This window comes from Microtus ochrogaster, chromosome 19 (genome assembly GCF_000317375.1).
Source record: "Microtus ochrogaster isolate Prairie Vole_2 chromosome 19, MicOch1.0, whole genome shotgun sequence".
Lineage (NCBI taxonomy): Eukaryota > Metazoa > Chordata > Mammalia > Rodentia > Cricetidae > Microtus > Microtus ochrogaster.
Genome location: NC_022021.1, coordinates 48,045,437 through 48,070,968, shown reverse-complemented (window position 1 = coordinate 48,070,968; position 25,532 = coordinate 48,045,437). Strand labels below are relative to the sequence as shown.

At 46.5% G+C, this 25,532-nt stretch overlaps 1 protein-coding gene across 1 annotated transcript in view; it reads left to right on the top strand.

Moving 5' to 3' along the window:
* Positions 1-25,532, top strand: part of Adcy2 (adenylate cyclase 2) — a 337,098-nt gene that overhangs the window by 295,947 nt on the left and 15,619 nt on the right. The window contains exons 19-23 of the mRNA XM_005356692.2: positions 1,483-1,652; positions 10,214-10,298; positions 15,354-15,512; positions 20,082-20,228; positions 22,230-22,337. Of these exons, the coding sequence (XP_005356749.2) occupies positions 1,483-1,652; positions 10,214-10,298; positions 15,354-15,512; positions 20,082-20,228; positions 22,230-22,337 (669 nt within the window). The remainder of the gene's footprint in view (positions 1-1,482; positions 1,653-10,213; positions 10,299-15,353; positions 15,513-20,081; positions 20,229-22,229; positions 22,338-25,532) is intronic.

Below are 25,532 nucleotides of genomic sequence, written 5' to 3'. Positions count from 1 at the left end.
TGACCACACTGGCCTGAATAATCCCATCATGGCCCTTGGTCTCTTTCTATTTTCTGTGGTGGCTCAGAGCAGTGGAGAACCAACATGGAGTAGTCTTTCGTGAACAGTTTAGGATTACAACACTCATTGTCTCATAAGATGCTGCCACCCCTCAGTAGGGAGTGGCTGCCAGGCATCCACACAAGGAAAGCTCTGACTCCTGCTAGAGTGATCCAGTGTATCATCCGATGGCAGTTGCTGTCTCTTCTGAAAACAGTAGTGTGAGATGCAAGTTCTCCAAAGTAAAGGGCTTGCGCTGATGCTGCACAATGCCTCCACTCAACTGAGCACCCCATCACAAAGCGGAGCCTTGCTCTAAGGCCACTGCAACTTTTTCCAACTCTTCCTCTTCTGTGAGAACAGAACTTGTGAGCTGACATCTGTAGCCTTCTGTTGAGCCCCATGGGCGTGACTTAGAGTGAAGCCAGTTCATGAATGGTGCATCCCTGTGATGAAAACCCATCTGGATGCCTTATGGTGCGTGCATCCATGTCACTGAACTAAGATGCTCGCCCTTTCTTCCATGTTCTTTCTGTCCTGGAAATGCTGGAGGTGAAGCCCAGCTCCTTGTTCTTCGGATCTCCATGATGTAGCAACAGAAAGCCTTCAGAAATGGCAGGCTGCAGGTCTTGGAAGCTGGACTTCCTGCATCTGTTCTTTGCAGGGAATCTGTAAGAATGACGTCACGACCCTCATTGTACACTGAAGATGCTGAGATATTGACAGTTATGTCTCTAGCCAGACACCACCGAGCTGATAATGAGTGATGGAAGCGGGCCTGAATCCAGGGCTCTTCCACACATGCCTGTGTGTGATAGATAGAGGGGAGGTGGTCAAGGAAGTGGACGCACCTCCTGGGGTCTGAGATGCAGTGTCCCAGCATCCTTATGGCACCTGTCCAACTCCAAGAGCTTGACCTTGACCATTGGATCAAGTTCTCAGCCTAAATCCTGACTCCAAGAGGGTCTACTCTGAATTATGAATTCTCCTTTAATAAAATGTCCGATAGCCTGGTGCTGTTAATGGAGATATCTGCAGGGATTTAAATCCTTGCATGAATTAACAAGTTGACAAGGCCGAGAAAGATTCTACCTAATATCGTCTCTGAAAATCCCTTCAGTGTGCTCAGCGCCCTCTGTTTTCATCTTCAAGAAAAAAAATGACATGTGTGGATGACATGTCTTCAGTCTGGGTAGTTTTGATTTTTTTTTTCTGAAGTGTTTGACTAGTGTTTTTTTATTATTTCTCTTTGCTATGCCAGATTATTTCAGAATCTCATGAAAAACACACTCAGGTGTGAACCATCAGGTCAGAGGATAGAGATGTGCACCTGCCTCCCCAGCCAGCTCTCATGTTGACCTTACCTGTTTGATGGTACCCCCAGATTCAACAGCTCAGTGTTTCTTAGTGACCCTGAATGTGTGTCCTTTTCTCCTGTCCCAGTACTTCATATACAGTTGTATCCTGGGCCTGATCTCCTGCTCCGTGTTCCTGAGGGTGAACTACGAGTTAAAAATGCTGATCATGATGGTGGCGCTGGTGGGCTACAACACCATTCTGCTCCACACCCACGCCCATGTCTTGGATGCGTACAGCCAGGTCCTGTTTCAGAGGTGGGTAGACCTGCTCCGTTGGTTCTTATCACACTCATGGCTGTTATGGTCTTATGATCTTCTGTTCAGTGAAAATTCATCAAAGCTGCTGCTCTCAGTAATCACAGTGAGTTTCTTTGAAATGATGGTTCAGGAATATGAGGTGTGTTTTCATTCTTGATAATAGAATATGTGTTGAGAGATGCGTGTCGAGAATATGCCAGAGTTAAGAGAAAGGATTTGTTTAATATGAACCCTTCCTACCCTAGCCCCGCCCCCTTAGGTGTCCCTGTGTTAACCAGGCTGGATTGAGCTCCTGGGCTGCAATAATTCACACACTGCAGCCTTTCCAGAGGCCAGCACAGCATGACAAATGTGTAGCGCCATGCCCATCTTCATAAATACTGTGTGGTAGCAGCAGCATTCTGGGACTGCCTGCCTCGGCCCTATTAGCATTTTTCTCTAGGCGGTTCTTGGCTGCAGAATTGTCCAATATATGGTGGGGTGTTTAAATATTGACATTTCAGCATTCTGCATGCCAGTCTTTCCATAGCCACTCACAGCAGCCAAACCCGTACCCAGAAAAATCACTCAGTCTCCCCAGGAGAGAGATTTGGAGACAAAATGTCATTCAGTTCAAAAGGAAAAGCACTAGACAGAATAAGTAGCTGCTTTCACAAGTCATGGTGTGAAGATTCCTTGTAGCGTTTTCCGAAATACCACTGTGCAGAGGCAAAAGGTCAAACCTAGACACTTTCTTGCACTGTGAAAAATCTGACTGCAAGAGAAATACAGTCCTGTTGACTCTCCCCAGGACCGGATGCAGGACGGCATCCTACCAAAAGGATCTTATCACGGTTATCACACAAAAGCATTCATGGGTTGACAGTAGTGTTTGCACAAAGTTTTCAGTTACCAAACTACTTCCAGAAACTTCTGAAGAATACTTGATCCGTACTTGAAAGAGGACATCTTCATTATCATATTATCCGTTTCACGTCTCAGTAGCAAGGTGTTTCCTGCCAAGCCTTGGTTTCTAGGCCTATCGGGAATTTTCTGTGAATACTTCGCCTTTTCCTTCGAATCATCCCTCTATTTTTGTGGGGTTTTTTTTAGTTTGTTTGTTTTTCATCACAGGAGGGCCTTGTACATTCCAAACAGGTTCTCTATCACTGGATTTTATCTCCAGTTTTTAATATAAAGAGTCCTCAAATAAGGCGCACGGAAATGTCGACCTGGAAAGGTGGTTTGTGCTGATAACCTGTGACCTCTTCTCCAGGTGAGCGAGGTGACCCCCTCACTGAGCGCTTCTTACCAATACAGACACTTTCAGAAGCATGGCATCAACAGTTATTGTCACCTAATTCAATTTTCCCCATCCTCTGTGCTGTGAAGCCTGATAGTCTGTAATCGTGCTGAGGGCACGAAGCTAGAGAAATGCATAACTGTATTAAGGGAATGTTATTATTCCTTGATATTAATAATAATTATTAATTATTCCTTAGCCAAGATGAGATGAAACTAGAAGTTAATTTTCCTATAAATTCTTAAAAACCCCAGGCAAGCAAGCTTTATTATCTCTCCACTAAATCCAGCGAGCCTGTATCGCTTCCCTAGATAAATGTACCATTACTGGTTTTTGCATACCACTGATGGACCTATTAATTTTTCCTTTATTAAATTTAAAGTGCTGAGATATGTCACATGTTTGGCGCAAAGTGGGAAACGAGAGTATAAAGCTTGGCATGAGGACATTATCGCTCCTGTGATGGGACTAAGCCCTGAAAAGACACCATCACCAAGAGGCTCAGCAGCGGCAAAGCGGCTGCTACGTACTTGTGGGGTGTCTTTGCACCCTTGCTTTGAAATTCCAGTGACCTCACACCAGTGGCAATGACTGGTAGAAGCCAGCATCCTCTTCAGGGGCTACACCTGTCACTGTTCGGAATTTCCTTCAGAGAGCTCTGCCCTTCTCCAACAGACACCTGTAGGAATCTGGGAATTCTTTCGCCCCTAAATGCATTCCTCTGCTGAAGGAGCAGTGATAGAAACAATGGACGGAATAGCCCATCGCCTCCAGTCGTACGGTCTCCCCAACACCAAGGGAACCCCGAATAGAAAGCCCTGAGAGTAGCTTAGTCACCCCAGATGTCCATGTTTCCTGTTTCCTGCACTTTCAAGGCTTGGTGTGAGTGATCAAGGTTTCTCCACGCTTGGCCTGTCTTATTGTGCTGAAGAGAAAGTGGGATGTGTTTCCAGTCCAGATGCCAGAGTCCACTCCAGTCAGAGAGGGAGCGTCCTCAAATCCCAGAGCCAGAGTCCAGTCCAGTCAGAGAGTGAGCTTCCTCAAATCCCAGAACCCCATATGCCCTTCCAGGGGGTAACTGGCTTAAAGATGACCAGAAAACACGGGCCTTCTGCTGGAGCCAGTGCGCTGCTGAAGTCCATCTGGTCATGTCCCTTCCCCTGCTCATTTCAGGCACTGTGTCCTCATCCCCTCCTTGGTCCACATTTTCTTGACCCTATTGGCTTCCTACCAAAGCTCGGTTGTCATAGGTCAGCATTCTTCCTCTCCATAGGGGTTTCTGGAATTGTCCTTCATTGTTCTTGAATGTTCTCAGGGGGATGTCATCCAGTTCTAGCCCTCCTCCAGAGGTATGCCAAATACCAAGTCTCTTCTCTCTTGTTTCCATCCTGGAAATGAAGATTGACCATTTTCGTCCTCAATAAATTAAACATGACCTGTTTGATATTTTGGTATGTTCTCTCTCTCTCTCTCTCTCTCTCTCTCTCTCTCTCTCTCTCTCTCTCTCTTTCTCTCTCTCTCTCATTCTCTCTGAGAGAGAGAGCGAGAGGAAGAGCCATACACACATATACGCACAGAGTCTTGAGTTTAATTCTCTCAAATTTAGTCAGACCCAGGAGTACTGTTATGCCTACAACTGTGCCTAGCATGTTCTTGGTGCTGAATGAATAAATAATACAATAAATAAATATAATCAGAATATGTTCCAAACAGTACAAAGGTCCCAAACACTGACAATAATGAACCCCTGCCCCATCTACTTCCTGCCTCTGCAGATCCTTGAGGCCAGGTCACTCAAAAGAAAGTTTGAAGAAGGGCCATCTCTGTTTAATTACAGTGCCAACAAATGAACACAGTTGGCATGTGAGGCTCACCAGCATGCTTAGTCATGGCCTGGTAAGGGGCCTTCACTAAGGCAAACTTGGCATCCATCATGATAACTACACAGAGAAAGTCTGTACAGCTGTGCAAATGGTTGGCATCTTCACCTCTTCTTCTGAGTTCTCTTTTTCCAAGAGGGCTAGCAAAGGAAGGAGAAGCCAGCACTAGAAAAGCTTTTGCTACTGAATAATTCATAAGATGACATCAAAGGTGTCATTACCAATTCATAAATGTGGCAAGATTTTTCAGGAGGAAACATCAAACTGCATGGGGCAAGCGTGTCGCTAACGGTCCATTCATGGCAGGTCAGCAGCATCCTGGCACCAGATAAACACTTCTTCTGCGTCACTTCACAGGAAGGATATGTTTGGAAGGTGCAGAATGAGTTGTTCCCATATATCTGGGTTAGTTCAACAGCCTTACATATTGTCTGTGAGACCATGTCCACACCAGTAGAATTACAGAGAAATGAGAAATTGAGGAAAAATGAAAAAAAAAACTCCCAGAGTGGAAGAAAAAGTCATTGAAAAAGTCCGTTGTCTGGGGTTACAGGGCTGTGGTGGAACCTAGACAAAGGCTAAAGTGAGCTCTACTGAGGCTGCTTAGTTCTTGGGGCATCATGGGAAAAGTGGGCCCACGTGTTCTATGCTGGCAACCCCTAGCCCCAGCAGCGAAATGTTCATGTCCTTTTCACCTGATACCCACCCAGTTAGGGGTGGTTGAAGCCTCTGTCCATCCATCTCTGATACATGTTTTGTTAGTGGCTGGCCTTGACTGTCACTAGCTGCTAATCTCTTGGCCTCCAACCTTAATCCACTCTGATTTGCGTTTTGTTAGTGGCTGGTCTTGTCTACCAGCTAGCTGCTGGTCACTTGTCACTGCCCTCCAACCTTACTCAAGTGCTGTCAAGTACTAATTTCTCTGTTCTCATTTGCACTTGATTAACTCATAGCTGCACCATGTCAGAGTTCACCTGGGCACCAAGATGTAACCACAGTCCTTCTGGGTGACCCCATATTTAGACCCTTGCCTATGGTGTGACTTCATAGGCGGAAGGTTCTGGCTAGAACCAGCTTTGCAGTTTATTCTGTTACAATCAGCTGTGTTAGAAGCAAGACTATCAAGACAATGGTGTCTTACACATGCCGCTCAAGGATTTGGGGTAGAGGTAGCCAACTTGTGGTCACAGCCCCAGAACTGTGTCCCTCTTCTTAGCCATCTTGTTCTCTTATCTCACACCCAGCAATAAGCTTTCTTATTCAGCTTCGGGACCCTGTCATGGTAACCCTTCATCTGCCCTTGACCCTAGTCTCTGTTTTCACTGCAAGATCTGGAGCAGCTTCAGTCTTCAGCAAGGGCCCTTTTCCCTCAGTATCGAAGGCAGCATCTTCGGCATCCGTGAGATCATGTTTGTGTCCATTTGCCCAGGTTGCTTTTCCTCCCCAGAGTAATGAAAATGTCCTGTGTACCTCATCAGAGCAGTTTGCTCACAGGATAGAGACCGACTGTTCACTGATTTCTCCATCACTCTCATCCCATTTATCAAAGTGTTTTGTGCATTAGGATTCCTAGATCTTGAGGGTCAGGATGATTGCTCCTTAGCAGCCTCAGGCCAAGGGCTAGCCAGCTACATATTAGTGTGTGACTACAGGCATGTGTGGGGCCCAAGTCCCCAGAGTCCAGCCTATGCATAGAAAGAAGGCATTCATCCCCGTCCTGCTAGAAATCGCTGTCAGAAACATTTAAAATTACACTGGCTGCGTCTACTGGCTTCACAATCAGTGATGCTGTGACCTGCTATCCCACTGCCCAACCACAGGAGATCAAAGAATATTAATCATTGTGAGTGTGTATGTGTGTGTGTGTGTGTGTGTGTGAGAGAGAGAGAGAGAGAGAGAGAGAGAGAGAGAGAGAGAGAGAGAGAGAGAGATGTAGAACTAGAGAAACAAATAATATTGGGTTAAAAGTGTGAGAAGTATCATTTTGTATAAACAGCTAAACCCATTCAATGATTCAAGTTATGACACTCCACACACCACCCCCAACAAGATAAAGGATACATTGACATTTTAATTCCCAGGACTTTACAATGTGAGCTTATGAGAAAATAAGATAGTTGAAGATGGAAATTAAATTAAAATGAGATCAAAGGTGCCCCCCTTGCCAGAATGGCTGCAGTCCTCTAAGACTATGGCCTGGTGAAGAGACAGACACAAGGGCTTGAGGTCGCCCAGCGATGATGAAGTCGGACCCTGGTGTGACCCAGAAGCAAGCCCAAGAGAGCCCTAGAAGCTGGACGGAGACAAGGGCGCTCTAGTTTCCAAGGTGAATTGTTCTAAATGCAACTTGGCTTCAGACTCCCAGCCTCCAAGTCTACGAAAGAGCACAGTTCTATTTGGAGCCACTCAGTGATGGGGCCTTTGTTGCCGCTGCGGTCAGAAGCTGACAGTGGTCAGAACAGTGGAGCAAACTCTCGGGAATGGATCCAGAGTTTGCTTTAGCTGTGCCCATTGCTGCCAGCCCCATCTACCTGCTCTTGAACAGTGACCCAAGAGTAACCCCAGAATGGATCATCATGTGCGAATTTAGCTTTCAGATTTTGAGCTGAATCCTATCTTTTGTCTGCAAGTGTCCACCCCTATGGAGAGGCAGCCCACAGTTAACAGGTTGACCATTCATTTTACTTACTCGGTAAAAGATACTTTGGAGAGAACATTTTGAGAAAATTCAGTCCTTTGTGATGGACAGGGAGTTTCACAGCAGAGAGGGCCATCCACCTACTGGCCCCAGTGTTCCGCAGGCTGTGTGCAGCTTTTTGTAAGGTGGGTTGAACTCTGGATTTTGTCCTCTCCAAGACCAATGAGGAAAGCCTCCCCCTTGCTGCTTTCCCTCCTCTGGCTCACTGCTGTCTTAAGTCGTTTGGAAGGTCTGAAAGACAGGAGGAACTATGGTGTCAACCCCTTCCCTTGCCAAGTTACTCATGAGGTGTCCGTGTGAGGCACCCCCAGAACAACATCCCAATGGCTTGCTTATGCGCACTCTCCACATGTTAAATGAAAACCTAACCAGGTTCTGAATTCACAAGAAGAGCCTGCCTGACTCTGACCCCTTGTTTCTGTATTTGAGGCCATGGGTCTCTTAATGAGAGATCAAAAGGGAATTAAGGGAATTGAATCTTTATTGTGTCTCTGAAAGAAAAAAAAACTGCAGAATTCTGACCTGTGTGCTTAGCTTTTTATTCTTAGTTTGGTGTTGGAGGAGTGGTAGCAGGGAGGGGGAACCTGTCATTTCTGTCCCTGTCCGGTGGCTTACAAAGCTGGGTGACATGCACTTGCAAAGCCTAGCCTGTACCTTCCAGGGATGGTGGCTTTGCTATTGTGCTCTTACTAACCAGTCCTCATGGTGTCCGTGTGGTTAATGCGGAGGAACAGAAAACTGAGTTTAAAGCTCACTGATGTCACCGTTGTTGTTAGATACCTGCTTTCCCCAGCCATTTAAACTGTGCCATTAGGCACATTTGCCTGAGGCCAAGAAGAACTCCATGCCATAAAGTCAGCCCCAGTGACAGAAAAGCAGCCCTGCGCCCTCTTGCTTCTTGGAGCAATTGAGACGCCCTTGTGGTAAATGAGGTCGGCATCCTGACATCCACAGCAGGTGTCCCCCAGAGGGACAAGTACAAAAGCACAGACTGCTCTTCTGGAGAGTTCTTCGGTCACAGGGAATGGGTGATTCCTGCAGAAATCTGCCCTCCCTTCCCTCCTCATGTTGCATTCTGCCTGTGAGATTTGCTGGTTTCCTGTTCCCCTGTCTTCTAGCCATTTCCTTCCATTGTCACCGTACACTGAATCCTGAAATCAGCAGTGCCGTTTAGAAAGAGCGCCGTGGGTGGGTCTGTGTCCCGGCGTATGCTAACCAATGTGTCCAGAATGACCCCGTAAGGTTTTCATTGATACCACCTTTGACAGATGAGGATGACATTCACAAGGGTTTCTCCAAAGTCCCACAGCTCATAGTTCCAGTCCTGGCTCCCTTACTTCAGAGCCCACTGAGCTACGTCCAGTTCTCTTAAGGAACTCAGGACCACAAGGGGTGCACCCATACACTGAGACAATGGGGATGTTCTATCGGGAATTCACCAAGGCCAGCTAGCCTGGGTCTGAAGAAGCATGGGATAAAACCGGACTTGCTGAACATAGCGGACAATGAGGACTGCTGAGAACTCAAGAACAATGGCAATGGGTTTTTGATCCTACTGCACGTACTGGCTTTGGGGGAGCCTAGGCAGTTTGGATGCTCAACTTACTAAACCTGGATGGAGGTGGGCGGTCCTTGGACTTCCCATAGGTCAGGGAACCCTGATTACTCTTCAAGCTGATGAGGGAAAAGGACTTGTTCGGGGGAGGGGGAGGGAAATGGGAGGCGGTAACAGGGAGGAGGCAGAAATCCTTAATAAATAAGTAAATTTAAAAAAATAAAAATAAATTAAAAAACAAAAAAAACAAAAAAAAAGGATCCCACTTGCCCCTAGCCTTATGTGAGGAAACTGGAAGCTCACAAAGCAAGTGAAGAAAGCGGTTGCCAACCACCACGTTGTCCATGGGGCAGCGTCTGTGCAAAGTACCCATTGTCTTCCAGCTCTTCCTTATACTCGAATGTGGGGGGGTTGCTTGCCAGAAAAATGCAGGCCGCTGCCAAGAATTGCAGTGGATGTCTCCTTGCATTACTGCAGATGCGCCAGGAGGCATTGCCTTGACTGCTGCACTGGGAAGGGAAGGCGCAGCCCAGCTGACCGCGAATTGCCAGCGTTTGTGTGGATCAGCCATTCGATTAGCAATGAACAGGATTCCTATCTCTGTGGTGCAGAATTGCACAGACGTGTTAAGAGTGTGCATCAGCTAGAATGTTATATAAACCACACCTGTCAGTCACAAGCAAGAGGGACTTGTAGAAGCTCACTTCCTTATTTCATTTTTATATCTTACACAGTCAACAATTTCAAACATACTCTCTCATCCTGAGAGGAATAATAGAAGCATCGATAAACCATACATCCAATTATCAATCTCTATCCCACAAGCATTAATAGAATGGGTTGTTAAGTCCCTCCTGCAATATCTGCTAGAGCTCAGTGCAGAGTAAAGGTCTGTATTAATTCGCACATGTTTTCCTTTACTGTGTCCTCAATATGTGGACTTCAACCTTTTGCTGTTTTTATGCAAATTGGGATTTTGTGATATATTTGAAATGTGCATTTGACTGGGACGGAATTTGTAAATGACTGGGGACTCTAGAGTTTGTCAGTACTGGGATTCTAAGTTTTGTATGCATGTTGTGTTGTTGTGTTGATCTGTCTGCCCATCTGTCTGTCTGCCTGTTGGTTTGTTCTCTTCAATAGACCAGGCATTTGGAAAGACCTGAAGACCATGGGCTCCGTGTCCCTCTCTATATTCTTCATCACGCTGCTCGTCCTGGGTAGACAGGTAAGATGCTCTTTCTGTTGTCTCCTGAGGTGCAGATCTGCACTGTAGCCATGTTTCTGTTTTAAAAAAAAAAATGTTTCAGATCATCTAATTACTTAGACAAGCGTAGCCACCCAAGGTGTGGGCCAGATACAAAGGAAAAGGTTGTTTGTCCACGAGGGAGACTTCAGAACCCCAGAGATGGGAATCAATTAATTTTGCAAACAGCTGAAACTACAGACCCTGGTGTGGGTCGGTCACAGTGAACAGCACACTTCTTCCCAGAGTTAGCATGCCACCTTGGCTTCGATTGCAGCCATTCCTCAAAACATGGTTCTCTGCAGAAAAAAAAAAAAAAACAAAAACCTTCATTCTGTGGTGCAAATGAAACTATTCCTCATTCTTGGAGCCTCTGCCTGCTCCTGGTCTCACGGGAGAGGCTATAAATAGTGGAGTTTAAAGATTACCATGTTTATGCCTGTGCACACAGTCAGCTGCTGGTGATTGTATTGGAAGCCAGGCAGCGCTGTCCCCAATATCTGTGTTAGAGCCTAGGGTATCGGCATTGTGAAGCCATGGATGATTTGGGTTAAAAGGCACCGAACCTTTAATATGGGTAAACCAATAGAAAAGCACATGAACTCTGTGGCGAATACCCACAGACTAAGTGACTGAGACTCAGTCTGGCTTCCAATCTCCCTTCTAGGTAGCACAACTGCACAGCTGGACAGAGTCTGTTTCATTGGCTAGCATGCAACCTCTGGGACTGTTCTCTAACACCTAAGCAGAATGAACTGCATGCTTCCTGGGAGCGAGCAGAATGGCAGTCCCTGGGCTCAGCTAGTTGGGGCCCTCAAACCCTGTGTGAGCCTTTTTCTCCCACCTCAGCCCCTCCGTGTCTGCATTTCTTCATTCTGCATTGTGCCTTGCCCTTGTAACACCCGGTCTGCTTTGGGGGCTCATTTCTTTCCCACTTCTCCTGTGACTTGATCGTTTGTCTGTTGCTTGTTCTCACTGCTCTCAGTCATGGAGCAGCCTTACCCCTGCGCTTCCTGGGTCACCCAGTAAATTACATAGAAAAGAATGAGCTTCAGTCATGGGGAAATAGCAACCCCTCGGCAAGCCGCCTGCTTCTCCGTGTCATACCATTGACGCCATGTCCAAAGTCTCTTTAATAATCATCAGTCAGATCACCTCCCATCCCAGAGTGTTTGAAGATGCTAGAACCAGATTGAATCCCACCCACCAACCCATTTTTAATAGCCATGGGGAAGGCCAGCATTCAGTACCTCTCTGTGATTGTGGTCATCTTTTTTTTCTCTTTACCATAGTGATACACGCACTTCATATCCCAGACACCTGGGAAAGGCATTGCTTCCCAAAGGGGTGGAGTAGCTCGTTGTGGTCACTTATGCACCTCGGGCTGTGACTCACAGGTCTGCATGAGGCGCATGGGAAACACCATGGCGGGCCAGGAATGAGGGCTAGGCCTCAGTCCAGAACCAGCACAGGGATGATTTGTTACAGAAGAGTCTTCTGGGATAAGAAAAGCTGTGTTCCCACACCCTTTCCAAATCACAGATATGTTACAAACAGCTGCCTGTGCTTACATGAGATCTCCAAGGGCTGCGGCATCCATGACCACTTCCTAGCTTGTTTATCACACAGAAGAACAGGCAATTTTGCAAGCTACCTTCATGGGTGTGTGGTCTCCTTTACCCATGGCCACCTTCTCCTGAAGCAATAGAGATGGGTTTGCTTTCTGAGCAAAACAGCAGCCTAAGGCTCACTCTAGTTATATGAGCTTAAGGAAAGCATTGGCCAGGCTGGGAAGTTGGCTCAGGAGTTAAGCATACTTTGGCTCCTACAGAAGATCCAGGTTTAGTTTCCAGCACATATGTGGTGACTCACAGCCATCTTTACCTCTGATTCCAGGGAATACAGTGCCCCTATTCTAGCTTCCACAGACACCGGGCACACACATAGTACACAGACATTTCTCTAGACACACGCACATACACATAAAATAAATACATCTAAGAAAATTAAAGAAAACTTATCCAATCTCTGTGCAAAAATCTACAGTAACACTTGCTATATTAAAAATTTAGTTTATGAGTCTAATTTAGCCAATGAAGGGCTAAATTAGGAATATGGAAGAAGCCCATATTACCTCAAGTTTAAACTGTGGCATGCTACATGTCAAGTCTGTGTAGCATTTGAGGTGCATTCCTAGCATGAAGCAGGGGAGTCTCCGTGATCCCGCAGTGAAGCTGATGACATTTCGTTCGGGTGTCTGGACCCAAAGATGAGTCAAACCCCTTCATGATCCCTGATTTTGTCCGTGAAGGCAGTCAGAAAGCTCTTTCATTCCTCGAGGTGGGTTTTGGAAATAGGGCAGAGCGTGAACCTGCTATGAGGCTGTGCTGATTGTGACACAGCACTGAGGGTCGCCAAACACTTGTGACGCGCTCCCTGCCTGACACAATTTGAGATATGGTAGCTATCTGAGGAACAGGAAGTTTACAGAGCTAAACTGTGGCTCAAGGAGGCTGAGCGGAACTCCCACTGTGCTCCACAAGGGGACCAAGGAGCTCTTTAGCTCTTCTCATCAGCTCTGCCCGCCCTACAGTCCCATGGTTCTGTATCAAATCTCCATTCTCATGTAAAAGATAATGGTCTCGTGTTATCTTACAGAAATAACAGCCATTGAATTTAAGACCAAATTTAACTTCAAGATAAGTTCATCCCCAGATCCCCATCAAATATATCAACATATACACATGACCAAGTAGTAAGATAATAGTCACGACTCCCAGGATGCAGGGCTTGAACTGTTCAGTTCATTTACTGGTTTGAGAGAGATACATTTGATTTCCTTTTGTGGCCTTCAGCATGAGTGTCTCTTGTGAACAGTGCTTATACACAGAAGAGAGAATCTAAAGCCGTTTTTATTGCTTGAGAAACTGATACAGATGGACTGGTGAATGGATGAGAGAGATGCTAGAGAGTTTGTGGATGCATAAATAGATATAAATGATTGACTGATATTGATACTATAGGTTGAGTACATAATTAACATATGCAAAAAGAGCTATGATATGATAAATTATAGATAGATAGATAGATAGATAGATAGATAGATAGATAGATAGATAGATAGACAGACAAATAGACAGACAGGCTAAATTTGTAAACAAAAGAAGAAGTTTATTATATTATATGTCTCAAAGTTTTAGACATTCAAGGGCAAGCTCCTGGCACTCTCGGCAGTAGTGAAAACCATCTTGATTACATCACATTGTACTACAAGTGTGTGGCAAGAAAGATTTAATCACAAAATAGAAAGCTAGATGTCTTCCAAATCTCACAGTCTCTTCAAAGGAGGTACCTCCAGTAACTAAAAGACCTCCCATCAAACTACCCCTCATGTCTTAAAGGTTCCATGCCATCATCACCACACTGAAGACCAAGTTTCTAACACTTGAACCTGTCAGGGATTCATGTAAACCATATCCAAACTGTAGCAGGAAGGTATGTAGGTGGACACATAGGTAGATAGTAGATGATAGACTATATTATGATGGACGCATAGATACATAGGAAGATGAGCAAATAATCACTTAGCAGATATTTCCAAATTACTGATGTCCTTCCAATAGGAGACTGACAAAATATTTGCCTGTGATGCCATAAAAACGCCTGAGCAGCCTCTTGCTGTGGCTCATGGGAACCTTGAGACTTAGGTGCAGCAGGCTTACTACCTGAGTTGGCTGGGAGGTGGTCTCATTTACATTGCTTTCCTTTGTGCCTGACTTTGGATATTCTCCCGTGTCTTCTTGATACCCCACCATGCCCTGCTCCTTCTAGTTAAAACCTAACTGCACTGCCCAGTTGCTCGTAGATTCCAAATAGATATTGCATTCTCCAAGATAGAGGACTTTTACAGTTGGTGAATGGCACAGTTTCTATTAATATGGTGTGTGAGAAATTTGACTTTAAGTATACAACTTCTCATAGGTTCATTTTTGAAACTGCCTCACTGTGCAAAGTGAAAATAAATGCTACATCAAAGAAGGGAATGCTTCTTGATGTATCACGTGTAGTTTGAATCAAACTGGTTAGTGAAGGATTGTTGTCTGTCAGGCTGAAGTATGGGTTTTTTTTCTAGAATCCCTCCTTGTACTTGAGTGTGTGTGTGCTGTAATTTTTACAATTAATCAAACCAGTACAGCAGCAGATGTTTAGTTTCACTCTCCTTTGCATTTATGTGTTAATAACTTATTCCCTGTGCTGAAAGTCACCCTCTCCGTGAAGCCCGTCTTTGACAGAAGGTTTCCCTCAAGGCTGTTCTGTTACACTCAGTGTATCACAGGAGACATGAAATGCTGGCAAGGACAGAGGGTCACTGTCAGCTAATCAGTTTCTCCATTTCTACAATATTAATCATAACTGGCTGATATACTTTTGTATTATATTTTGATAAATGCTAAGTCATGAACACGTGTTTCTCCAGTGGCCCTTTTCTAATTCAGTAATGTCAATGTACACTCTTATCTACAATATCCTGCCATTCTTAATACACAGTGCAGTGAGAAACAAAAAGATCCATACTGAATGAACAACTCTATAATTGTGGTAGGAGAGACTGCTTTGCAAATTCTAAGGACAAATTACCACAAATTTAAAGTGTTTCTTATGTGGCGCAAATCATTGTCTAGCAAGCACCATGAATTTCTTATTTATTCATTATTTTCATGCTACTAAGCTGCTTAAGGAGTAGCTCGAGCTGACTCTTGGCAGTCTAGAGGGGAGCTTACAGTCATACTAACTTGTCAGCCTGCAGAGCCTCTAGGTCCCTGTTGCCGAGGCCCACACACCCCTCAGTCTGGTCTTCGCAAATCTGTTTTGTGTGGTGACTGACAGACACTTGGGTGGGAAGGCGGGCTCTGTGGGGAGGGCGACAGTTGCGTTTTGTGCCGCTTTGTTCTTCTTGTTTTGTTTTCTCTTTATGACCTCCACTCTGGCAGGACAAGATGCCTATTGTTTCTTCACCTCTGTGTCCTCTTGTAACAGAGTGAATATTACTGTAGGTTAGACTTCCTATGGAAGAACAAGTTCCAAAAAGAGCGGGAGGAGATAGAGACCATGGAGAACCTGAACCGAGTGCTGCTGGAGAACGTGCTTCCCGCACACGTGGCCGAACACTTCCTGGCCAGGAGCCTGAAAAACGAGGTCAGAGGGGCAGACTGGGGTCGGGCGGGGGCTGGTGGCCTCCAGAGGGGCCACCGTGCGCTATACACTGGATATGCAGCGTGTCCACGGTCGGCCTGACGTGTTCCATTTCAAGAGGACGGTGACTATCCATAGAGACATCAGGGGAAGCGAAGAGGTGTATCTTGGTTACTAGAATGCGTGCCTAGCATTCTTGGGGTCCGGAGTTTATAGATGTGATGACTCATACCTGTGATCTCTGTGTGAGAAGTAGAGGCAGGGGGATCAGAAGTTGAAAGCCATCTTCAGCCGCACAACAAATCCAAGGCTAGCCTTGAGTGAGGAAGGGACCATGCGAGACCACGGCTCAGAAAAATAGTCTTCTAATATCTAAGCAATGCGTAATTGGTTCTTAAGAATTTCTTCCAGGCCCGTGAGATGACTCATAGGTAAAGGTGGTTGCTACCAGGCCTGATGACTTGAGTTCAGTCTCTGGGGCCCACATGGTGGACGGAGAGAGCCAACTCCTCTAGTTCTCCTCTGACCTCAGAAGGCTCACACTGTGGCAAGAACAGAGGCACACGCATGTGCAGTCAACTGCAATTTAGAATTTCTTCCTTAAGCATGGAAAGTTCTGAATGCATAATAAGAGGCTCAGCATTCCCAAATAAGCCCCCTAATTGACCACATCTCTCTCCCCAACCATGAAAGACACTTTCTTCACCAACACCCGTGTGATAGAGTCCAGGTCAGGAGGCCCAAATAAGCCAGAGCCATGCTGTCGGGTTTCTTGGGAGACTCTCAAGGCCTTGGAATCTGAAGGACAATGGGCTAATTTATGAGACTGGCAGATATAAGAGCTTTCCATAGAAGCGCCCACAGACCTGAGTCTGCCCACCTTGAATGGAGAGAAGTGGGCATTTGAGGATGCTCAGCAGACATGGAGAGATTGTGTCATTGAAATGTGCGAGTGGCCTGGGCAATGAAGTGTTCTGCTGTTTGCACTTTTTTTTTAAATATTGCTGAGAAGCAAGGGAAGGCAGACAGATCCACAATTGGACATAATTTCAAGTATTAGGTTAGCACCGCCAGCGTGATGCCCTGCGCTTTCCGAGACGGCTGAGCCGTCTTCTCCACAGGAGATTTGTGCTGAGGTTTGGGAGAGGATTATGAAGGCAGCAGAAGGAAACTGGACGGAGGAACTCATTACCAGATAAACTCAACCTGAGTGAACAGGCTGCTGCGCATCCTCTTGTGAGGAGCTTGGAGCCACTTACACCCATGCTGAGATGGAGAGCGGGTTTCACTAACAGACATTTCGTGGCTCCCATCCACCACTTTTTCCTTATGCCTTTTTCCCCCCCGATACTATAATTCGTGTTGATTTTATTGCAGACTTAATGATGCTTAATGTATTACATTTATGCCCCAGAGATGTATTCTTAGAAAAGTGAACTTATAATTTACAAACAAAGTAAGTTTTGATGTGGAGAATTAAAAAAAAAATAACCCTATGAGAGCAGCAGGTGAAACGTCCTGGGGTGCAGGGCATAGTGGTCATGCCAAAGCATCCAAACATGCTCTCCTCCTCGTCACCTGTGTCCCCTGACCTAAGCAGCTTTCTCAGAAACCGCAAGGAATTAAGTCACTGCACAGATTGAGAAATCGTTTTAGTGGTACGGGAGTCTCTTGTACCTCTGGCTGTCCCCAGGTTTGATTTATTTATCATTGTGTGTCATGTGACCGGTGTGTGTGTGTGTCACGTGTGCATGTGTCAGAGGACAGCTTTGGGGAGCTGGTTCTCTCTATCTACATGTGTTTTGCAGGCTTGCGCATCAAGCGCTGTTACCCACTGGCCATCTCGCTGATCCTGCTCATTCAGTTCCTAAGTTTAGCCTGCTTCTGCTGTGGCCATGTGAGCCAACTGGTGCTGCCCGAGACACAGAAATGGACAGGACAGAATGTCCACGCCAGGGGACAGCAGTCTGTCTGTCAACACGTATCAGGAGTGTGGCTTTCAGGCTCTGGGGAGGCCACTGTAAGGGAGGGATCCCTGAATCTGAAAAGAAAGTGCTGGAAACCGGGAGATGGAAGCGGCAGGTGGAGGTCAGAGCCCTCATGCTGTAATCATCCGAAAGCCTCTTCTCAGACATGGCCAACGGGGTGCCGCACAGCTTGCCCAGGCGCTCCTCAACCCAGTCAGGTTGTTCTGAGGATCCAGGTGAAAGGGGTTATGTGTACGTTTATCCAGGCAGCCTCCTTCAGGGAGCCAAGTCTTGATCAGCAGACATTCTGGGGATATATTTTGCAAGCAAGAGCCCTTCGAGGACTCCCAGCCCAATGCCCAGGGCATCCCTTATCTATGAGAACAATAGATTGGTTTGCCCTGCACTTTCAGGAGAAAGCGCTGAAAAGTGGGCCGAGCCTGCGCATGCTCTAATTGAAACTCAGTTACAGGTTTTGGCCTGTATGGAACTGACTAGGAGACCAGACACTGGAAGAGAAGAGAATGTCGTGGAAATGAGACTTACTGTAAGGACACAGTGGGGCCCCTCCCATAACCTAGGGCTTAGTACTGACTGATTTGGGGCTCGGAACGGTCCCAGGAAACTCGGGAAATAGATAGTGAGCCCTGACATTCGAAAATGCCAAGAAGAAGGTATGATTGAGTGACGAGGCCCACAGGGCTGGGACTCTGGGACTAGAACTAGACAGACAGGATATTGGGAAGTCAAGAGGCTGGGTGTTTTCTCAAGGACCGAGGATGCGAAGGAAGACTGACAGGCCGTGAGGAACAAGACCCGGTTTGCATGAGTAATTGCAGCTTTGGACAGCTAACGCCATTGCTCTGTGCCTCAGTTTCCTTACCTGTAGGACGGAACCAATGGCATGGGCTTCGTAGGATCGCAGCCGTGTGTGTTAATAAAGGTGTTGTGTTCACAGAGGTGAACATCCCATCGTGAAATGGGCGCTCCGTATGTGATGGCTGTTAACCTACCTATGCCTGTCAGGGGAGGGGATCATGCACAGAAAATGGTTCCTAGTGTTGCTAAATGTCCCCTTAGCCTTAAGCAGAGAGTCGGTGCATCTTTTAGGACTCGTATTAAATGGTCTTAACCAACATTGGCTCCCAGCTGTTGGGCCCGAGCAGTAGCCGGCATTCCTAGAACCTGGCCTCGGGAGTCTCGTATACGTCAAGTTGTCTACACAGGATAGGAAGTTCAGTGCACACAACAGCTCTAAAGAGATCTGTGCTGCAGGCTGACTCGGCCAGACTGAGTGCCGGGAAGACAGGACAGTCTTGATACCATTGTTCTTGCAGCGTTCACGGATGTGGAGACAGGAGCTGAAAGGGTGACATGTGACAGGTCCTGGGAACAGGGTCTTGGCATGAATCTCCTTTTCCTTGAAGCTATTGTGACCTTCCTTTGGATTGCCATGCCCTGAAGTGTTTATTATGAGGCTGAGCTTGGTGTAAAAAAAAAAAAAAAAATTGTCCCTCTGAAGGTACCTGAACCTGGAATTATGATGCTCTTTAAGTGTGCACCCTGCCAAAGGATTGGCCTAGCTGCCAGGGGAGCAGAGCTCACTGGTGATGTGTGCAGAGTGGCACCCTGTCCCCCACCCCAGGCACATGAGCAGCACCAGCCTCTGGAGTGCTGCTCTCACTCCGAGGCTGGCTGTCTGGTTTAACTGACGTCTCCTCACTCTTGGGGGCCGAGTGAGACTTCCCTATGCTGCACTGTAAACCCCGGTGCCAGGCTATGCTGCCTGTGCTGCGGACAGGCTCTCTGCACTTGGGATGAGCCCACCACAGCCCGTTTCTGAAACCATTGAACTTGAGGGTTTCACTATACAACGAGGGAACAATGGAGATGCCTTGCAACTGTGAGGGCGGGATGCTGTGGTTTTGCTGCCCTTATACAAAGGACTGGAGTCTCTCTCTACTTGAAGTAGAAGGATTTTTCAACTAGATGCATCTGGGATTTCAGGCCTGTGAATAAGTGGCCTGAGGGGCTCCGTTCTTTCTTCCTGGTGCAATTGAAGGATTCACTTGAATAGTTTTATCTTCTTTGCAAGACCCAATAAAGAGGGGAAAACAGACTTACTTCCCAAGGATCAGGCCGTAACACACTATTTTATTATAGTATTGTTCTTTGAGGAATGGCTCTTGCTTCCTTCCCTTCAGTTGGCTGAAGGGCATTTTGTCTAGCCCAGCCTCTGATGGATTAGACCTGTCTGAAGCACAGAGGACAGGTTTTACTCAAGGACTCCAACTGATAGCTAGTGGCTGATGGAACTTGTACCTGCACTTGAGAGGTTTATCTGTCTCACTGGCAGCTGTGGGAGGGTCCAGGACTGGGCTATTGCAGGTAAGCAGGGCATGCGTATCAACAGCATCTTCCGGGAAGAATGGTGAGGTTCTTTTAAAGCAGATGGATGTTCTTGAGTGGAAACAGCACTCGAGTGGCTGTGCTGTCTGTGTGTCCGGCAGGAGGAGGGTCCCACTCTCCATGGGCATCGCCATCTCCGCAAGCCCTCCTCTGTGTGGAGGCCATGAATGCTCACATCCTCTCTGTCTCTCGGCAGGAGCTGTACCACCAGTCCTATGACTGTGTCTGTGTCATGTTTGCCTCCATCCCGGACTTCAAGGAATTCTACACGGAATCAGACGTGAACAAGGAAGGCTTGGAATGCCTTCGGCTCCTGAATGAGATCATTGCTGACTTTGATGATGTAAGTGCTGAGGCTTACCTGAAGAGCAGGGATGCCCCGTCCCCACAGCGTAGGCCTCTTATACAGATGAAATTAGTTCAGAATGGTAACATCATGCCTTCAGACTTGCCCTTCCAAATAACTTTCCTTTCTTTCAGTTTCTCCTCCCTCCTCTTCTTCCTCACCCTACCGCTACTACAACCCCAACCCCTATATTCTCACCCCAAATCCACTTCTCCTGCTTTCTGTTTAGGAAAGGGCAGGTCTCCCGTGACTATCACCAAAACATGGCATATCAAGTTGCAGTAAGACTAAACACCTCCCCAAGTATTGAGGCTGGGCAAGGAAACCCAATGTGAGAAGTAACTGACCTGGGCTCATAGAGGCTCACAGAGATAGACCCAACAGCCAGGGAGCCTAGGCTGACCTAGGCACTCTACATGAATGTTATAGTTCTGTAGCTTGTTCCTCTTATGGGTCTCCTAACAGTGGGAACAGGGGGTTGTCCCCAACTCTTTTACAAGCTTTTGGGACCACCTAACTTTTGGTAATTTGAGCTCAAGTCATATCCTGTACCTTGTTTACTGGATAATTTGGGGGGGGGTATACATTTGACTTTAAAAGTAATGTAACTGCGGAGGACAGCTACTAAAATCTGCATTTAAGTCATTAGAAAGACTGTCTAGAAAGGCTTAACCTCCAAGAAAAATACTTAACCCAACCCTTTATATAAAACATAGTCAATCTATTTATTGCAGTAGATTATCACTGCAATATGGCTTCACTGTCTATTTCAAGGCCTTTGGCAGACACCAAACTGAGCTATATGTGAATGGCGTGCATTGCTGTTGACAAAGCAATACATGAGTGGGTGTTATATCATTGTCCAGAGGGGACATGACATATTGTTAGACATCGAAATAGGTATCATTTTTCACCTTGTAATTTTCTATCTATTAGAGAATAATGTGTCCTATTTTCTGGTAAGAAAGAAAAACCCACACCTGTGACTTCAAGGCCACTGCAGCTGCTCTCCTCATATCAATATTAGACAAAATAGAAGACATTTGTCGTCTGTGAGTGTGTGTGCATCCTGATTCGTGGAGCTTTGGCATACATGAGGACACTGTATAGCGTGACGGTTTCAGAGCTGGGCAGTTCCGAGTGGCTTCTGGATCCTGTGTCCTCCCTACCCCATCTCCACATGAGGTCCCTCCAGATGTTCATGGAGGAGTCATGACAATCAAAGCCTTCTGCTCCTATACCGTCTGTACAGTGGAACGCAGTGGCATGTTAGCTCCAGCTTGCCTGCAGCAAGATGCAGGCTTCCCAGTCCTGACGAGTGAGTGCCAGTAGCTACGTGGATACATGACACAGGGTTTTCTTACATGCTTGAAGGTTTTTGTCAGTAAGGCTGGAAGAATAGTCTCTGACTAGCAGAGTAGCAAGAAAGCAGCAAGAAAATGCTCCTGGTCTTTGGTGGGGTGCTGTTCATTTGAGACTGCTCTCCAGAGTCTCCTCCCATCCCTATGCTTCCCACAGCCTTCCCACCGTACCAGAATGAGGGTGAATGCTGAAGCCTGTAACTGGTACTGAGGCCAGTTGAGATCAGGGCTGATGGAAGGGTGAGGTCTTTAGCTGGGGATCTCATTCTCCTCACTTCGAGTGCTCAGCTGTCAAAGCCTTGCAGGCCCTGCAGGGAAGACCTTACACACTGAATTGGTGTTGTATTTGTGCCTCTTACGCGTGGAACTGGAAATTTATTTGCAGCCTGTTTCCCACATCGTAATTTATCCTGGTTCCTTCCCTAAGTCTGACAGGCAATCTATGTGTATTACAAGCACATCCTTTTGTTCTCTTCCTGTCCAAGATGATGTGCTTATGAAGATGTCTGCTCACAGCATGCTCAGGTGGGAGAGTGTCATGACCTTTACTGTGGCCTAGGATCCAGAAATGGCTTGGTAGAGCCGGGGATTCAGGTCAGCGCCTGGCTGAGTAACAATGGTTGTCATTGCTCTGCAGCTGCTTTCCAAGCCAAAGTTCAGTGGTGTTGAAAAGATCAAGACCATCGGTAGCACATACATGGCGGCCACGGGTCTGAGTGCTGTGCCCAGCCAGGAGCATGCCCAGGTAGGTGCACACATGTCAACTGCCTAAGGATGCGTGTGTCCAGGAGCCACCCTGTAGCCAAACCCAGAATTCTGCCGTGTGTATTGCCCAAAGTTGAATGTTCATAGTCCTAAAAGAATTTAGAAAAAGGAGCTCTGGAAACTTCTCAGAGTTCTCTGAAGTCTGATTCTAGAAGATAAAACAATCAATTGTTGATTGATACCAGGTAAATAGACAGGTGATGAAACAATTAATAGTTGATTGATCCCCGACAAATAGGCATGTTAAGGCTGAGTGCTCCAGAGACTCCCGCTCTCTGCGCAGTACCCAGTTCTGGGTCTCTTCGCTAATTCCCATCTACTACAAAACGAAACTTTTCTGATAAGGGTTGAGAATGCTCTGCCTATGAGAATAGCGATATATCATTAAGAGTCATTTGACTGCTATGTTCCTTTAGCAGAAAAATAGCAATAGGTTTTTCCCTAGGCCAGTGACCTTTGAGTATTTTCAGTCAACTAGGAGTGGAGATTTTTTTCTTTTTTTAATTTTTTTTTAATTTTATTTTGCATTCCAACCACAGTTCTCCTTCCCACCCCTCTTCCCCATCCTAGCCTCCCCCCAGCCCACCTCCCATCCACTCCTATCAAAAGGTAAGGCCTCCCATGGGGAGTCAACAAAGCCTGGCACATTAAGTTGGGGCAGGACCAGGTCCATCCCCACAGCATTAAGACTGAGCGTGGTATCCCTCCATAGGGAATGGACTTCAGAAAGTTAGCTCATGCACCAGGGATAGAGCCTGGTCCCACTGCCAGGGACCCCTCAGATAGACTAAGCTACACAACTGTCTCCCACTTGCAGGAGTGGAGGTCCCAGAGCTGCCAGTGTAGAATTCACGAGTTTCCATGAGAGTGGTTCAACTGTCTCTATAGATTTTTCCTTCCATGATCTTGGCCTCCCTTGCTCATATATTCCCTCCTCCCTCTCTTCAAGTGGATTCCCAGAGCTCGACTTAGCTGTGGATCTCTGCATCTGCTTCCATCAGTTACTGGATGAAGGTTCTTTGATGATTACAGGAGATGGCCAGTTCAGGCACCCTCTCCACTATTGCTAGGAGTCTTAGCTGATTAGCTGGGGTCATCCTTGTGGATTCCTGGGAATTTCTCTAGCACCAGGTTTTTCCCTAACCCCTTAATGGCTCCCTCTATCAATCCTTTCATTAGGATGGAGTGGGAGAGATTTTTCTCTTGCAGTGTTTTGTTTCTGTGTTAATGTAGACAAATTTGTGTGATTTGTTGGGTTTCCACCTTATCAGGAGAGTAGGCATGCTGAGTGGTATTCAGCATAGTTTCACACGCAGCCAGCTCTAGGACAGGTGTTACACAGAGGAACGGGACCCACCAAACCGCAGTCTCCCTCCTAAAGTAAGGGGAATTCAGAGATAAGGAGGCATGAGTCCCACATTCTCGGTTCACACACACCTCCATTGGAGGAACTGAGAGACAACCCAGACCCCGGGGAGCACGAGCAAGGAACTCAGGACCGCGAGGGGTACACCCACACACTGAGACAATGGGGATGATCTTTCGGGAATTCACCAAGACCAGCTAGCCTGGGTCTGAAAAAGCATGGGATAAAACCGGACTTACATAGCGGACAATGAGGACTACTGAGAACTCAAGAACAATGGCAATGGGTTTTTGATCCTACTGCACATACTGGCTTTGAGGGAGCCTAGGCAGTTTGGATGCTAAACTTACTAAACCTGGATGGAGGTGGGCGGTCCTTGGACTTCCCATAGGTCAGGGAACCCTGATTGCTCTTCAAGCTGATGAGGGAGAGGGACTTGATCGGGGGAGGGGGAGGGAAATGGGAGGCGGTGGCGGGGAGGAGGCAGAAATCCTTAATAAATAAATAAATTTAAAAAAAAGAAAAAAAAACAAATTCCCATGAAGTATCAGGGAGGTCTGTTCCCATCCTAACCATCCTGCGTAGAGAGTGGAAGAGGGTTCCTGACTCAAGAGGAGGTATCCCAGGGTTTCTACTACTGAAATGAAACACCATGACTAAAAATAACTTGGAGGAAGAAATGGTTTATTTCATCTTAAAGTTTGTAACTCTTCACCCAAGGAAATCAGGTCGAAATCAAGGCAGGAACCTGGAAGAGTAGCTGATGCACAGGCCGGGGTGGAATTCTGCTTACTGGCTTGCTTAGTCCACTTCCTTATACCATCTAGGCCCACCTGCTCCGGGGTGACACCACCCACAGTGGTCTGGATCTTCCCACATCAATCATCAGTCAAGAAAATGCTGCTACATTCTTGTCTACAGGCCAATATGATGGAGGCATTTTCTTAATTGAGAGTTCCTCTTCCCAAATGGAAGAGTCACGTTGAAAAAAAAAAAACACTAGAAACTAGCCAGCTGTATTAGTTTTAGTTTTCTTCTGCTGTGAATAGATGCTTTCTTATAAAAGAAAACATTCAACTAGGGGCTTGCTTACAGCTTTAGAGGGTAATTCCATGACCATCATGGCGGAGAGCTTGGCAGCAGGCCAGCAGCCCTGGCTTTGGAGCCGGAGCTGAGAGCTTCCATGTTGAAGCAGCAACCATGAGGCAGAGAGAGAGAGAGAACCAACTGGAATGGCATGGGCCTGTGAAACCTCAAAGTCTACCCTCATTCGTACCCAGCAAGGCCTCACTCCTAGCCCCTCATCCTTTCTTGGGGCCAGGCATTCAAGCATATGGCTTGTGGAGTTATTCTCATTCAGACCACGACACCAGCAGTAGAGACAACTCTCAAATTATTCTAAATGGGTCATGTGTCCTCGCCAGGTGATTTCTTTCGGAGACTTAGTCTAATGGCTGTACTAATTGATGAGTGGGGAAAAGAAGGAGACAAAGTAAAAGAAACCTAATGGATTCCTACCCTAGGACTCTCGGTCGAAGCCACCCAGACTGGCTTAGAGCCTGGGGTGAAAGAGCAGTGTAGCCCTGTGCACGATCTTGCACATTTTTAACAGGTTGTATTTTCCCACATACCAGTAATGTATTGAAGTAAAAAAAAATGTAAAATATAAAATACAGGTTTTTTTAATGCGACATTGCTTAAATGTAAGTAGCTCATGTATAACCAAAGCAGAACTCGTTTTAAGTTTTTACTTTCTGTTCTAATAGAAACAGATTTTGTCAATGCCTTCACTGTGTACGTGTTGGCTTA